General features: G+C 40.7%; 1 protein-coding gene across 3 annotated transcripts in view; it reads right to left on the bottom strand.

Annotated features, from left to right (window-relative positions):
• Positions 1 to 4,223: 4,223 nt before the first annotated feature.
• The window catches only part of LOC138038822 (ubiquitin-like modifier-activating enzyme 6), a 56,611-nt gene continuing 43,517 nt past the window's right edge, over positions 4,224 to 17,317 (bottom strand). For all 3 annotated transcript variants that reach the window (XM_068884888.1, XM_068884886.1, XM_068884887.1), the window contains 9 exons: positions 16,825 to 16,894; positions 14,282 to 14,353; positions 12,816 to 12,930; positions 12,296 to 12,375; positions 11,058 to 11,171; positions 9,434 to 9,561; positions 7,466 to 7,553; positions 6,460 to 6,554; positions 4,224 to 5,094 (listed from right to left, as the gene is read on the bottom strand). In XM_068884888.1, coding sequence (XP_068740989.1) covers positions 4,977 to 5,094; positions 6,460 to 6,554; positions 7,466 to 7,553; positions 9,434 to 9,561; positions 11,058 to 11,171; positions 12,296 to 12,375; positions 12,816 to 12,930; positions 14,282 to 14,353; positions 16,825 to 16,894 — 880 coding nt within the window. In that variant the 3' untranslated portion in view covers positions 4,224 to 4,976. The remainder of the gene's footprint in view (positions 5,095 to 6,459; positions 6,555 to 7,465; positions 7,554 to 9,433; positions 9,562 to 11,057; positions 11,172 to 12,295; positions 12,376 to 12,815; positions 12,931 to 14,281; positions 14,354 to 16,824; positions 16,895 to 17,317) is intronic.

Genomic DNA, 17,317 nt, shown 5'->3' with positions numbered 1-17,317 from the left:
GCGCGGTTTTCTTCATTGACCTTATTCAAAACAAGACGCAACGTAGGCGTTTACGTGGGATGCACTGAGCAAAGCAAGCAACAGTCAGGGGCTATAAATAAAAATGCCACAGTAGTTGTTAGTGATATTACGGACCCTGTATCAGCTCAAACCTCTTCTTTCAATTTTGCTGTGGCTGTGAGGCGCAGAGCTGAAAATCGAGGGCGGTTGTTTTTCATTGTAGCCACAAATTGTAACCTTTCTTGTGACTGGGTAATTTCTGTCAACTCTAGAAAATGTAAAATTTATCGAAAATAAAACGCCATATTTTATTGGGCACTGTTGTTTGCATTGACCAAGAAGAGCGCACCATCTGTATATTACGTTATCCCTATGTCACGGTCTTTGGTTTTTCTACGTGACATGCCTTTGCCCTTTCCTCTCTGCTCCTACGACGGTTTGTTTTTCATTATAGCCACAAATGACATTTTACTGATATTCTCTTGTTCCTTCTGTTACTGTTACAGTTTCGCTGCGCAAGTTGCATTTCATTTCATAAAACAAAAATTCGTTGAGTACATAACTTTCACCTTGGGAGCATTAGCATTGTGATTTAAGACATTTTGTGAAATCCGATAAAATAGGGTTTCGTTTTTGAGATTAAGTAAAGTACTCTGAAGATTTGCTGCTTCTGTACGTTCACGATTTGGAGAAGCAACACCGCAATAGCGACACAAAAGGCCCGATTTGGGTTCATGTTTACTACAGCGTAAAAAGTTGGAATGGGGAAATCCTATCGATTGCTTAAATCAGGATTCTGAAATGCTCCTACATAAAAGCGACCAACATTTTTTCCAATGTTTGTCACTTCCGTTTGCGGTTTCAAATTTTTGGAACTTTTGCTCTGGACCAAAATACGGGATACTTTCTTCCGCGAATTGAGTCTGAGAAAGTAGTAATTCTAAGAATGAAAGTAGCATGTGCGTTGGGAAGTTCGTGTGAGCTTTTTCAATTATCTTTCGCACGAAAATAAAAAGACATCTCACGCATGTCGTATATCGGACAAGACAGTATCAAGCCGAGAGCTTCGTGGCAAGCGCGTGGTGGTTTCCATATCTGACTGCGACGACAATCAATCCAGTTTTAAACTTGGTCTGCCACAGGCATCCCACGTAATAAGATGATATAGTACAATGACAACCCTTTGATTTAAACATTCCATCAAATACTTGCATATGGAATCAGCGCAATCGAATATACTTGTGTTTTGTTTTGTGAAACTACAGAAAAACATAAAATTGGGAGATACAATGTTCGATAAGAAATTTGTTCGGATTTTCAGTAACAAAAAGTGTTTTTGAATCAGAAGAGTGATGAAGAGTCGCTTGTTTTCTTTTTCAAATGTCCTGGGCGGGGCCAACTTGAAATGTGTGATGTCTTTGCATTGCTCGATTGTCCTAGCTTCAGTTGCTGAAAAGGTGGATAACGCTATCCACCAGATAAATCTCTACCCAGAGGATAAACAATGGCAGAAACAATTAAGTTATCCAGTGGATAGTCATTTATCCACCATTCGAACAACTGGGGTCTGGTACAAATAACAAAAGAGCAACCCTATTACGTCACAATTATTCAAGATGACGGTGCCCGGGAAATAGGCCATTTTCGAAATATCAAATATTCAGCTTCATTGTGAGGCAGTGAGGACAAAAACAATAGAAGCATGTTGGAACGAATGTGAAAAATATTTGCATATCATCCACTTTCCTTTGTCTTTGTCCTCAGAGGCTCTCTTTCAAGCTGAATTGTAATATATAGAAAAAGGCCTATTTGAAAACAAAAATAGGCGATTCTAAACTTACTTATTTCAGATACAAACGCTTTTTTGACATTTTCTTACACAAATTTGAGTGAAGAAGTTATTTACCGTGATTTCAAGTAATTTTTGTTGGAGGGAGGTTTCCTTTAAAGTGCCCCTGTGACAAAAAAATCACTTCCTTTTTTTCTTCAGATTTTGAAAGTGTGTTTGCTTAAAACCTGAATGGCAAATTTGAGCTTTTATTTTTATCCAAGGCCGTTTTCTTTGAGAGTAAGTTTTGGATTTCACGGTCCACCATTACTCACGATCAAAACTGACCGAATGGACCTCAGAGGGTTGCATCCAGGGAGAAATGACGTCAAAGGCTAACTATCTTAAAATTTCAGCGTGTGAACGCAGCTTATTATATATGCTGATCACCTAGTGGGCAAAATTATTGAATGCTGATTGGCTGAGATAGTGAGCATTTTCCCTTAATCACCAGGCAGTTTTGGTAATCAAGAGGGCATGATTACTTGATCCTGATTGGTTAACAGTTGCTTATCCAGCGCAAGCGAAGTTACAAGAGAATCTTCTTCCAGATTAAACTACCTCTTTGTCCACATATAAAATACATTTTAAGCGCTGTTCTGTTGACAGCAATGATTTGCTGAATTGAATCTTAAGCGAATGGGAGTGTGTTGATTCTTATTTGTCGCGGCATTGAACGGGCTTCCCTCAATAATTTTGCCCTTTATGTGATAAAATGTAATCGCAATATGCCTCGTGCAATTAAGGATTAATTTCAATCACTTGTATTTTCAAAATTTTCCAAATTTCCCCCGTCGCGTTTGTGAAAGCTTTGAAAAAACAAGAGAAATTAATCTATAATTTCCCAGGCTCGGGCCCATGCGACTACATATACAAAACGCGAGATTAAGGAGAGTGTCTAATCGGCGTGGGTCATGAAGGTTGTGGGTCGTGAGTCGTGGGTCATGGGTCGTGGCTCGCGGCTCCCTAACCCTAACCTAACCCAACCCTAACCCTTTTTTTTTTAATCAACGACTGGAAATTCTCGAAACAGACAAGACCAAAGACCTAAGACAAATTTGGACCGAGCACTGAGGGAGCTAATATATATCTTTTTTTTATCTTCAAACAAACACGACCCACCACCCACGAGATTTAGCCTCACCCGAGTTTAAAAGTTTCAAAGCCCAACACTCCCATACTGCATATTAATTCTGACTCGCTCTGCAAAAACACAGTAACTCAAAAATATACCGCCTCTGGTCAACTTTAATAGGGGCTTTGTGACGGCTATTTTTTCATTTGATAATTCCAAGCAATCAGCACCGACATTTTTTTAAAGATCTTCACTCCTGCCAACGCAATGGTTGAATTTCTAAAAAAAGATATACTGCCAGTTTTTCCAGGAGAAGTCAGCTATCCTATTCATATCATCATATCATACATCTTTATTTACCCTCGGATTTTTAGAGTAGCTTGGTGTAGCTAATATCTCCGAGCATTTACCCTCCCAACCATGATACACCACAGAAGACAGACCACAACACCGGGAATTACATGCCCTGCTCTTTGCGACAAGTGTGCGGGTTCTTTTACGTCCCACAGGATTAATAACATTGAAGGGTTGTGAGACGGGACCTCCGGCTTATCGTCCTTATCCGAGAAGACTAGAGAGTCTAACCATTTGCAGATGTAATTACAAAGGCAGCACTTTCTCCTCAGTTATTTTAAAGACCCTGAGTGTTGGTCCGGCCGGAGTTGAACTCACGACCTCCCGCGTGACAGCCCGGTGCTCAACCAACTGAGCCACCGGTGCGTGGACTTTAAAAAAACAAACGCTTTAGAGTTCTGCAAAATGCAATCCATTTCATCCTTACCACATAAATAAAAAAACAAGACTGAAGATTATCTCAGCGCAGAAACCACTCTTGAAAAAAAAATCATTTTTGGCTCTTCACTAATTTATAGAAATTCACTAGAGCCCCTTAAACCTCAAATTAAATGTACGCTGGTGATCAGAAAGGTACGTAATCAGACCAATTTATGAGAAGCGTCACGACGCGTACCTTAGACAGCAATTTGCTGACCAGCGGTTTTCGTTAAAATAATGGTTTGCTGGGGTGCTCAGTCTCGCGGGCTGAGAAAACCTGGTCGTGGTCATTGTTATTTAACATTTTTCCTTAGGTTTGGGTAAATGCAGCGGTTCCTTTACACAGGAGCAGAGGTTTAGGGGACACACCGTGGCGCTAATTGTCCGTATTCGTGGAAATGAATAATGGTGATATTGGGAGAAGTTCGTGACACTGATCACTTCCGGCGTGCAATTAATTAAGCGTCTTTTTGGCAAAATTTGTCCAAGGAAACAAGACTGGATCACTCATAATGAGGTAAGCAAAATAAGGCTGAGAGGTACTGATTTCATTCCGCCATTCGTAAGCTGGATTTATTGTATGCGCAAATTTGAAACAACCCATACATTACAAAGTAATTCTAAATATTTTGTATGATTATCAAGAAAGATTAAATATATAATTCTAAACAAAGGATTGCGTATGAAGCGTTTGACAATTTATAATTGTACAAAATTAAAATATTTTGGTGAGTTTTAAAGTATGACGCGCCTTACCGTGGCCACCTAACAAAGTCTTTTACAAATTGTCTGCCAACCAGGGTGTGTGAATTTAATTGACAGTCACACCTCCTTGCAAAGTTCGCACAGTTGTAAGTTGAACACCGTTGCATGGGTTGTTGAGTTGGCGTATTAACACGTAATTGCAAAATGTGAACGTTTGCTGGCTGGCCACGGTAAGGCGCGTTGCACTGTAAGTCCATACCTAACAACAAATGGTATTCAACTCAAACTACAGTACTTTCGTCTCATCGTAACTGTCTTTGTCGAAACTGTGTCGAAAAAAATTAACGCATAATTAAGAAGATCGTTTTTGCGTGCATAACACACCAATAACTTTTACTCCTTTACCAGAAATTTCAATTATTCTACGAGGCGCCTTCTTCAAGCTCCGGATTCTCAATAGCGGCTGGGGCATAGGTTAACTCATTAACGACTTGATCATTAGTACAAATTAATGCATTTACGTATGTTTCTTGTGTCTAAGATTGCATGTGTCGCTAAAGAGAACCAGGCTTACAAGTGCCCAGGCATATCAGTTCAGGACCCAAAATAGTACCGCACAGGAGGACCAGGTAAATCGTCCTCCTCGTTGCCTTCAAAGGACACTGTAAGATCAACATAGGCTTTACCAGGAGCTTTGATAAGCTTGGTCATCCTGTGAATAATAAAGCAACAGAGAAACGTTTGCAAAACATGGTAGGAATTTCAACGCGCGGTTGCATCATTGTCGTCACAAAACACTGTAAATGTAACCAAGTGATCTGACGGGGAGAGAGAACTTCGAAATTCCTTGACATCTTTCCTTTACTGCTACACACGTGTCACGTGGCACGATTTCCTTGACAAGCCTTCTTGTCCAAAATCTGTTATGTCAGATTTTGATCAAGGCGTCCTGACAAGGACGATCGTCTTTGTAACACGATCGAGGAAAACTTGCCAAATAGAAACTTAAGGAAAACGTAACCAGAAAACGTAACCAGCTTCTGCAAAGATATTGCTCAACAAGACCCATGGATCCCCTTTTTCCGAAACTACAGTAAACACCCGCATATAAGAACACTTTTTTCAGGTTTAAGGCTGATCGTGTTCTCATTTGAAGGGTGCTTAGTGAGAAATCAGCCTGAAAGTGTTCTTAAAATGTTCTTAAATTTGGTTTCAGAAATACTTCAAATTATATATTACTAAAGATTTAATCAACATACAATGCTGTTTTGTAATAGATTTTATAGTTTGTAATGGTCCTGAACACCATAGTACTTTGATATAAGTTACTGTACTGAATTTTTTCTTTACCCTAATACCCTTTCCCTTTGTAATAAGAACATGTTTGATTTGTCAGGCCGAGTTTGTTCTTATTTATATGATGCTTTATTGGCCAATTTTCAGCCTGATGTTCTTAATCCACTTGCTCTTATATGCGGGTGTTTACTGTATCCCTAAATGCTCAAATCTTTGGCTAACGAATGAGCACTATGGGGAAGATATCAGTTTATAAACATTTCTTTCGTTATTCAAATGTGCCAACCACACAAACAAAAAACCCTTTGTTTCGACAGCCAATGAGGCTCTGGTCGGCAAATAAATGACAATAGGTGACGTCAACGATATCTTCGTTATAACGAAAACAGTCGGCGCGTGAAAAGCTACACAGGAGTCAACGCGAAACCAACACGGAAGTGCATTTGTATCTTTCCGAGAACTAATCTTCCTCCTAATGAAAACGCAATGCCAGGAACCCATGACTGGGAGTGTACAACTTTATTGTATTTGTGGAACGGCGTTCTTACAGACCGAGTTACTTTTTGATTGATTTTCCCCCAAAATCAGACCTTTCCAGCCAATCACAAGTCTTGCATGAACATTTATTACCCATGGGATTAAGAGCGGTCACTCGTGCAAGCCAAACCTTATTTAAGAACTCGTCCGAAAATTGCTTCATCTGTGAAAATGCCGTTACAAAGACATAGGATTGAAGTTCGAGGATCCTGGTTATCGGTTCCTGGCCATGTAGAATACTTACTTTTGATCCAGTCGCTTAGAATGTCCTGGCAGAAGTGGTACATACACAATCTTCACACCATGTACCACAATGGAGACCACAAATCCATACTTATCCTAGAATAAATCAAGCTAACAATAAGATACAGTCCGAGGCGATTACGAGAGAAGGAACTAATGATTTAACGAACTAAAATTTGACTCCATTCCGACTTGGATCCTTTGAAATAACATCTCGGATTCAGTAACAATTCGGGAGCAATGTTGTTATTTCTGTGTTTCTCCACCTTTGGAAGGATTGATCTAGTCTGGCGGACGAGAAAAAGCGTGACCCGCTCTAGGTCGGTTAATTTCCTTAATTTCAATAATCAAAAAGCGAAATTTCGAGCAGAAAATGGTGAACTATATTTTTTGTCTCAGCAACGAAAAACAGTTGAATTTCGGTGCACTTTCATGAAGAATAACTAAGGCTCCATCGAGATCCAAGCCAATATACCGGTATGCAAAAATTAAACACATTTTGGTTTAAGCAACAGCTACAACCACGAAAAGATTCGTTTCATGTTTCGGTGTTGACTCGGGGGTAGTCGGAAAAAATCCGAGTGCTTCTTTGCAGGAGTCGAACTCTTGCATGTCCTTCCGATTACTAGATCGGATGGACCACCACTGAGCTACAGCTACATCCGTTAGCAGAAAATCGGAAGGTCGTGGGTTCGACTCCCGCAAAGGAGAACTAGGATTTTTTCCGACTGTACCCGAGTCAACACCGAAAAACAAATCTCTTCATTTCATGGACCGAATGCCAAAATGGCTGCCAATGTAGTATTCTCTTGTCTTTGTGAAAATAATTCTGATTAGCCTTCTTTTACAGCCACAATTCTTTCAATTTGACACGTGTTTAACGAGCCAAGTCATGCTAATTAACACAATAGACAAAATGTATGGGCCAGTTTTGCATTCCGTCAATTCAGCGGGGTTACCATGATGTAACACCTCTTTCAGTACAATCGCGAATAAACTACAATCACCTTGAAAAAGCGAATGAAGTCCTTCAGTTTAAATTCTTGAGTTCCTTGGACGACCCACTTGTCCCAGTTTGAGAACGACAGGCCTTCCCTGTGAAATGATACCTTAACAATTGAAATACTGGAAAGAACTCCAAATCCTTGACGGAAGTTAGTATATGAAAGCCATGTATATAGATTGATCGTGGATAAACCAGTTCCCAGTTGGCTCGATAGCTCAACTGGTAGAGCATTGCAACGGTGAAGCAAAGGTCTGGGTTCCAATCCCGGTCAATCTTGAATTTTTCAGACTTTCCTTTCGTTATTTCTCAAGTAACGTTAACTAGCAGTAATCGTAGATTATAGCGCGTCGCCTTGGGGCCCTACGAACCTGTATCGGTTCCCATAAAACATCTTAATCCTTTTACTCCTTGACTGAGTTATGGGGAATTGATTACTCACTTTAAATAACAAGTGGACAAAATCCTGTGGTGTTTTCATTGAAATGAAACTTCTGATTCTTTCTCCATTTGTTAGCAATCATCCTTTCAAATTTCAGAGAAGTCGACCGATCCGCGAATACATTGGGGCAAGGACGACAACAACTGCTACGAGAACGCCACATAACAATAGGTTTAATTAATAAATCACTATCCACTGGATAACTCAATTGATTTTACTAGTGTTTATTCGCTGGATAGTGATTTATCGGTGGATAACGCTATCCACCTTTTGAACAACCGAGGCCAGATGTTTTCGCTTGGCTCTAAAGAAGCTCTCTGTGTATTTTTTTCCAAAATTCCGTGTTTTTCACCCTCCTGCGTGGACGCCATTTCGGTCTCGCTGGAAAACGATCTTCGGAAAATCAGAAAATGATGTCATTTCAACCGATTCCAATGAAAACTGGCCAGAAATTGGCTAATTGCCATAACTCGTAAATGACCAAGTTTCGTGACGATCGGAAAAGCCTCTGAATTTTCCCGAATTTTTCCGAATGATTCATCGGCATGCTGTATGTTATTGTGACGTTTCAAAAAGGAGCAAAAAAAACCGCTTGGCATGCTGGATGCTATTGTGACTTTTCAAGATGGCGCAGATTTGGAATCGACCGACAACCTATTTTCTCGATTTATCGCGCTTGGAACATGCACAGGCCCACTATGAAACCACCCAATTGGGAAGCGTATCCTTCGTCGACACAATTAATAACTGCGATGATCAGAATCTTTACTTGAGAAGTACCCTTATTGGGACTTCAGGGATGCAATTTGGAATAACAATTGTACTGACTGGTCTCCTACAGTCAGAATCTCGTAATTTTGCTGAATGTATTAGAAAACGAGAAACACCACATAAATTTTTAGCTACGTAGTTAAAGGGGCTAGGTCACGCAATTTTAGGCAATTTCAGCACTGATCGAATGGTCATAGAATTAACTAAAATATCAAAATAACTGTTCAAAACTATAGAAGAACTCTAACAAAACACAGGGAAGCCAAGAAGGGACATGGATGGACAAAACTGGAGAGGATTGAAATGGATTGAATTTGGGTAAATTTGAAAAACGTCGGCCCACCTTTTTTCAAATTTATATCAGTCTATATCAAAATGTCATTTATAAAGCTGGAAAATCATTCTCAGTTGTTATGTGGCCGTGATTTTGCAAATGAAAGACTCTTACTCTGCCAATTTTACGTTTAGAGCTCATAATTAACAAAATTAAACAAAATTACTTCAAACAGCGTGACCTAGCCCCTTTAAAGCTACAAAATGTTCTATTATACAATCCATGCTCCAGATTGTATGTTTTCACAATTGCTTTAACAAAGTCGATTCTCTTTGGCTTCACTATTTTTAAGTAGTTGCTGAAAGCAACTCTGTGAAATAAATTCCAAGTCTAATAGCGCATGGTAAAATTGCACACCGCCTTAGCTCTCCATGGAAACTAAGCCACTGCTAAAGCTGTTTTTGCTCCAAACAATTCGCACTTACTTTATGACCGTAACTTCAGGAGGGCCTGGTTCAGAGAATATGACGTAAGGAAGCGCTAAGTTCAGGAAGCAATTCTTGTAGGCCTCCGTGGGGCTCTTAATAACAATTTTGACAAGCTCAATAGCGACCTGAAACAGAGAAAACCAAACTTAGTCGATGATACATGTTTCCAGAGAGAAACAATTGACCACCGGGGTACTCCGTAGGGTATGGAAAACGGGTAAGGGCAGCCCACAGGGAATGAAGAAGTGAACGGATTGGGGGGGGGGGGGGGGGGGTACTGTCCCGATAAAAACACAATAGGCCATTTCCGAGTTGCTGTTTGTCTCGGTTTCGAAGTGAGTCTTGGTGCTCAACTATTATAAGGGAACTGAGTTTGATTTGCATAAGAATACGGAACTCATTTCCATTTGAACGGTTGTGCACCAGGACTCGCTCTAAAACTGAGGCATGTAGCTACTCAGAAATGGGCTATTCACCCACCGCTATCATCGCAGCTTTGCGAAATGCGCGACAATGAAACTATTTACATTTTTGTCAAAACAAACCCAATGGTTTCAACAAAGAAATCATATTGTGGCCTGATAAAGAAATCTCGTTCGAATGAGTGTTTTCCTGAGAAATAGCGCCTAATACAGTGAATTTTCAACAACCAAAGCGGAAGTTATCATTTGATTTCGAAAATATCTATATATAGAGACTGGTTTTCAATCGAGTGTCGTAAAACCAAAACCAAAGCAATTATTCTAACCAATCACACAACACATCAAAAGAATGCAATGAGCCAATCAGAATTCGAAGCAATTTTACATGTAACCAACGTAAAAGGCGGGAAAATACGGGCGGCCAAGTCGGGATTGGTTTTGATTTTGATTCTCATTGGTTAAAAAAAGTGGTGCCAGTTTTTCCTGGTCAATCACAGAGCAAAGCAATGCAAAATCAAGGCAAACGCAATTTACTTCCGACACATTTGAAAACCGTTCTATCACCAACAGCAACATTCCCCAGGACTGCTATTGCTTTGGTTTCCTTGTGCCCCAACTGGGTTTCATGTTTTGTAGTTTGTAATCACGTCATGGGAACGACTTTAACCACTTTGATTTGTGCAGAGAAAAGTCCTGGTTAACCAGGTTGATGCTGAACGGCTGACAGATACGGTAAAGGGTTGAAGAATTGTTCAAATTATTAAAAACAAATTGCGATTTTGAGACGGCAATACCACATTATATTGACGGCTAGTTGGGAGAAAATATATTCCGTATTGGGCGGAATATATTTTCTCCCAACGCCGTCAATATACTGTGGTATTGCCGTCTCAACATCGCAATTAGTTTTGTATCACAGTCCATCATTTATAAGGATAAATAAAACTGTAAACTAATCAACCCGCGCCTGATCGAAATTTCAATTCTTTCTACCTGCGAAACGTATTTGTTTGCGTATGTCAGCAACCCAATTCAGTCCAACGACGTCAATTTCAACATTAGAACCAATCACAGGCCGCAAAAGTGAGACGGCAATACCACGAAATATTGACGGCTCGCGCATAGGCAAAACTATAAGAAGATCGCGATACTAGAGATAGTTTGCTCGTCAACCACATGGTTTCAACAACTCCACTCACCAAGCCAGCTACAGCAGCGGTAGTGGTAGCAATGGCAGGAACTATTTTACCCGCGATTTTCTTGGTTTTTAGCCTGTCAGCGTTCTCTATACTATACATAGTAGCGCGGAGATTCTGTTGAAAGAGAATTTGGAGGTATTTCACAAATTAGGAATCAGATATTCACGCACTCCTAATTCAATTCTATTCCAGCAGAGGGGAAGTAGTAATTGTCTTAACCGATTCAGGTGAGTTGTTATTTATGGTTGCACAGGAGTCCTATCGAAGGACGGACTTGAAGCTAAGCGTTCTGTACACCATAGAGAAGGAATGAGAGATTCTCTTATTTTCTTCGAGCTGGGTGTACTGTGTAGTAACATGAAGCAGTTGGATAGACCAGGGGGCCCGTTTCTCGAAAGTCCCGAAACTTTACGGGCCATTTTCGGGTGTGACAATTTCCTTTGTATCTCAAGAACGGAGAGGATTTAAGTCGTCAAACTTCACAGTCATTTTTCTTTTTGTGACCTTAAAAACACGCTAAAAGATCGGCTTTCCAAAACAAGCGGTTGGCAGTTTCACAAATGGCTTTTCGGGCCCGAAACGTTTTCGGGACTTTCGAGAAACGGGCCCCAGGAGTTCATGGAGGGGAACCTCTACATCTTCACTAATTCCTTAAGTCAACCCTTTCCCGAGTAAATCTATTTTCAGGAACAGGTTTTTCCCGCGAAAAGTACCATGCTTTCCTTGACGCTATAAGATAGCTCTGTTTTGATTGGCTTTTACAACAGTGGGCGTGCTGAATCTCCCAAGGGAGGCCTTCTATAAATAAATCTATACTCAGGAAAGGGTTGACTCATAGAGGTTTTGCACAGCAGCCATGTTGCATGGCGGGAACCATGAAAATGTTTGCATTAGAAAGAACATTCGTTCCCATCGGAAAAAGAATATATTGTTTCTGCCATGCAACATGGCTGCCGTGCAAAACCTCTATAGGAGATAGAGGCTCACCTTGATAAGCTCTTGGATAGACCGATGGTCGAGTTATTGGCGGGAAGAGTGTAAGTCGGTGTACGCGATTACAAGGGCCTGGTGAGTTATTTCTGCTGCATTATGCTTTACCGAATATAAGCTACTGCTATGATCCAGCATCAGAGAGATCACCAGGATATCGCTGCTAAGCCGAAGATTGCGATTTCGAGCAAGGAGGGCGAGGTTTAAACCTCTGTCCCGAAGTTAAAAAACACTCATGTGTCACTCACTGAGGCAGAGGTGATGAAGTCAATATGGCCATTGGTATCATCGTCTTTCTCGAATTCTTGGGAAAACATGGGCAATACGTCTGAAACAAATTTCAAACGAACAAGTGGAAACTGTGAACGGTCAAGCAACTCAGGAATATACAGGAATAAACTCAGGAATAAAATCCCAAGTGAGGAGAGGTTGTATCTGTACAACGTAGGCTCTATAGGTCTTACTACTTATGATCAAAATTATTTTGTCGAGTGACTACTATAAGTACCAGAATGCAATGTTTCAGTAGTCACTCAACAAAAGAATTGTGATGTGTTACGTCATAAGGGGTACGGTCTCTGGTCCTATATGAGAGAACAGACCCATATCAGTCAATGTCCAAACAAAAGACCTTGCAAGTCCAACCTCTCATTCAGTGTGAGGCTAGACGTGAAAAGACAATGCACCACGGACTCCAAAATGGCCGCCGAGTGATAAACGTGAATAAATGAGATATTACATTTTTCATGGATGCCAAAGGTTCCTTACCTTTGCTAGATTTTATTCCTTTAGCTATCAGCTCTTCCAGGTCAGGTATCAACTTATCGACGTCAAAAGATGGCATTTCAGACGGTTTGGAAGATGTTTCATCGGTTTCGATTCGCTGAAAAATATAGAAACGGCGAAATAATTTGTTCATTGTTACTTTTCGGATCATTACTTAGCCACTGTTTGGTACCTAGGGAAATAGAAGACCAATAACGGGGACGTTATTGCCCTGCAAGAAGAGTCTTTTCACTTAAAACTAAAGATAACCACTTATCGCTCCAGAACGTTGGATATCAGCTAATAAACAGCCGTTTCGGTACCATGAACTCGCTTTCCCGACCAACATTAATCCAAATCCAACAGATTGTTGCTAAGTTCTCCCTAACCTCCTCCTTTTCCAAATTGACGAGACGACAGTGTAATTGACCACTTTCACCAACCTATATTGTCGTACGTTATGTAGAGTGGTTGCTTTATATCACCAAGATTTCCTCTTGGAACTGTTCCATGCCTCACTGATCTGGCTATCTACTGTTCTTATCCTTGGTTTTCATCCACGTGATGAGACGGCCATGTTGGTGTAAAAAACAACAGAAAATGGTTCCACAAGTTTTTGCATAATAATAGAGTCAAATTCCCAAAAGACATTTTACAGCATTGTTCTGTTCACCAACATGGCCGCCGTGACGTCAGATGAAAACCCCCAATAATACAACCAGGTGATCTAGTGACGTAATTTGGAGGACTGGGAAGAAAAACTTTAGCACCGTATCCCACAACCGCGCGCGGCCTTACGTGTTGTTTCCAAATTTCTGGCAATATTTCCATCGCCAAAACTCAACAACTAATCCTGTGTCTCCCACATTTCCTGTTACTGAATGAACATTCAAGTAGAACCGACGAGTTTTAACCTCGCCTCTGCCATGTTGAATTCGAAAATAACATTCAAGGCCGCGCGGGGTTGTGGGATACGGTGTTAAAATTTTTCTCCCCAGTCCTCCGAATTACGTCACCAGATCACCTGGAAAACACCACCACCCACCAGCCCCCAGTCCCCGCCAAAAAAACAAACAAACGGCATTTAGGGGTTGATAAAGGTAACCAATGGCGTGGTACGTGCTGCACTCAGTGATGCTTGGCCAATGATAACCCTTAACATTGCAAAATAAAATTGCCATTTAAGATTAAAAGAGTGACGAAACTGCGACCACCTTGGAGACAAGAAAATCTCTCTGGCAACTGAACTTCATTCTGATGCAATGTAGGTTAAAATACGCGTCCCTCGTTAAATAAAGTGTGCTGCTTCTTTTTCCTAATGAAAGGATCCCAGTTCTTCTTTGGACGCCAAATAAACAGATAAAATATCGTAAACCCACTTTGACAATAGAGCCGAAATGGGAATCCTTGAAAAGTGTGCTTTATACTTGCTTTTAGCATACCACGTCGAGTAAAAACTTTAGACCTACCTTTGAATTTGGTATGAAATCTGGAACAAGGACATTTTGAAGAATTTCAACAATGCGATTATCACTTAAATCCTGTTGAAAAAAATGAGAAAAGTCATACTATTAATAATTAACAGTCGATTCATTAACAAAATAGGATCAGCCCCAAATGACTAGGTAAGCTGAATACTCTGTGTATTTCTGTCCCGGAAAGAAACGATCGCGCCCTCAGCGATTCAAATAAAATCGAGGGCCGAACAATGGGACGTGTAATTTCTCAAGTGACTTTAGAACGAGTGATTCGGGAAAAAAAAAGAGACCGTGGTATTGTTATGTTTTTGTCAAGTTAGTATTGTAACTCATTTCCTCCTTTCTTTTTGTAATGTTAATTTAGTGAACAGGTTTTTAGTTTAGTATCATTGCGTGTTTTAAACAAAATAAAAAAAGAACGAGTGACTCAAAATTTAAATGTTTTGACGCACTACGAAGGCCGTAGGTGCTTATGTAATACGTTAGAAACGACGGGGGGGATTGGCCGCATATTGAAAAGGTTCGGCAAATTTGCGTTTTGTAAAATATCAAGGAAACTTGTTAACCACAGATGATCGCGCAATTTCTCAAAACAGGGACACAAGTCAGCACTTCGTATACGCAATTTTTCATAATTTTACGACAAACATACCCTGGCGTTTCTCGTATCACGAAACCGCGATCCTAAATCTTTCTATCGCGTATTATTGTCAGTCTTCCTCTGTAGATCGCTGTCGGCACAACCTTTTGCTTAAGTTTTGTTTAGAAACGGGAGTAAAACGGTGTTGTCATGATATCTTATAGATGGGTGCAACCAATCTCTAGACGTCACAGATAACAATGACGTCATGTACAATTACTGATGGACGAACAAAAGGAGGCAATAAGAGATCTTCTGTTTTCGTCCACCCAATATGGCAGCGACGACGTAACGTGAAAACCACCTAAGATCTACAACGCATTTTAACACATATTATTGAGGTACTTTGCACAACAACGACGTGAACGGAAAGGAAAGGAAAGGAAATTTATTTAAGTGTCTAGTCGTTCTAACGCTGGAGCACTAATTGGGAACACTGTAAACTGAAATTTAACAATTAACGCAAATCAAGTCAAATGTTGGTTTTTGAGGAGAGGGGAAAACCGGAGGACCCGGAGAAAAACCTCACGGTGCAGAGTAGAGAACCAACAAACTCAACCCACATCTGACGCCGAGTCTGGGAATCGAACCCAAGCCGCACTGGTGGGAGGCGAGTGCTCTAACCACTGAGCCATCCCTGCACCCCAAACGTGAGGTTTTGACGATAACGCAAGTGTACAAATGTGAATATTTCGTCCACATTGTACGACGTGAACGATGGACGTCGCGGTCGTAGATCTTGTGTCAAGCAGGAAGACGTGTTAAAAGGGTAAATGTTTTGTTTAAAGTGGAAGTGCACTTAGCTATCAAGCTACAATCATAGACAAAACCGTTGGGAAGGTTAGCACTTTCGATGTCTTCATTGCTTCTCTTCCCTCCCCTCTCATTCAATGTTGTACAAAACTGAATGGTTTTAGTGGGAAACTGTGGTGCTACCTTCCAACATTGAATAGGGGGGGGGGGGAGGGGGCTATACAAGAGAAGGTCAAACTATTTCTTTTGCGCTTCAACAGAAGCGGCTTGAAATACAGCTTTGGTGTGGTTCATTTACATAGCCTTCCCAACTACTTTTGTTTGTGATTGTAGTTCACGGAACCCCACTTTTAATAATTTGAAAGACACATGATTAAGAACCCCAACTGGAAGGAGGCAACTAGTTGGCTATTTACAAAGCGTGGTAGAGTTGAATCCGGGACAACCGGAAACAACTCAAAGGCCAGAGGCCTGGGGCCAGTTTCTCGAAAGTCCCGACAACTTTTCGGGCCCGACAAGCCATTTGCGAAACTGCCAACCGCTTGTTTTAGAATGCCGATCTTAAAACATGTTTTAAAGGTAACAAAAAGAAAAATTACTGTGAAGTTTGACAACTTTTAAAATCCTCTCCGCTCTTGAGATACAAAGGGAATTGTGACACCCGAAAATGACCCGTTAATTTTCGAGACTTTCGAGAAACGGGCCCCAGAACGGGATTTGAACCCAGGGCAACCGCATGCAAACCCAAAGTCCTAACCACCGGACCACGCCTGGACCACACCGCCTCCTCACACCGCCTCCTAGGTCTTCTGCCGCCTCATTAGAGGACGAAAGCGATATTTGAAATTTTTTTTTTCATTTTCTTTTGGAGGGTTGTTGCTGAATGCTTTTCCTGTCTAGCGAGGTAAGATCACTTACAGTTGGTGCTAACAGCCTAACAGTTTGTTTTTACAGTATTATGTTATATCCACCGTCTTTATTGACGATTCTAGTTATTATGCTTAATTGATAAGCAGACTGACTAACATTTCCCTAATAAACTATTTTCATGTTGTAAGTCTAATGTTAGTGTAGTCTGAGTCAGAATGAGTACTTTTGCCAACTGACTGAATTAATTATTCGCGTATTGGGCGAAGCAAACCTGTGCTGTATACTGGACACCACACGTGTCAGCGCGGAGCTTACTGCTACTTCGTATGAACATCATGTGTCTGAAAAGAAAACGTACGGTCAAAGGTTCTGTTACATGTTGTGATACCGAGTAGTCTGAATTTCCACAAGAAAAGCAACAAAGTTCTCACCGACAGCCTCGCAACCATCCCTAGGCTAGGTAACTCAGCTCGTCGGTGGAAACTTGATCTAACGAAGCGCCAAGGTACTACTGGGTATAAGTATATTTACATAGGTGATTATTGAAAATTCTCTGCGCTGATTGGTTACCATTGAGGTGATTCACCTTAGCGGTTTTTTTCAAAATGGCCGCAAGCCGTTTTGTCGAGGTGACAGACGAAGAAATTAAATGTCTTGAAGAAAATGCATATTTTTCAAATAATCACCTATGTAATTATACTAAAATAATTATTCACCTTAGGCTTGGTGAATACCGATATTCACCTCGCCTTCGGCGAATAATT

This window comes from Montipora capricornis, chromosome 2 (genome assembly GCF_036669925.1).
Source record: "Montipora capricornis isolate CH-2021 chromosome 2, ASM3666992v2, whole genome shotgun sequence".
In the NCBI taxonomy this organism is placed as follows: Eukaryota; Metazoa; Cnidaria; class Anthozoa; order Scleractinia; family Acroporidae; genus Montipora; species Montipora capricornis.
Note: the sequence above shows the minus strand (reverse complement) of the source record. Positions and strands in the feature narration are given on the sequence as shown.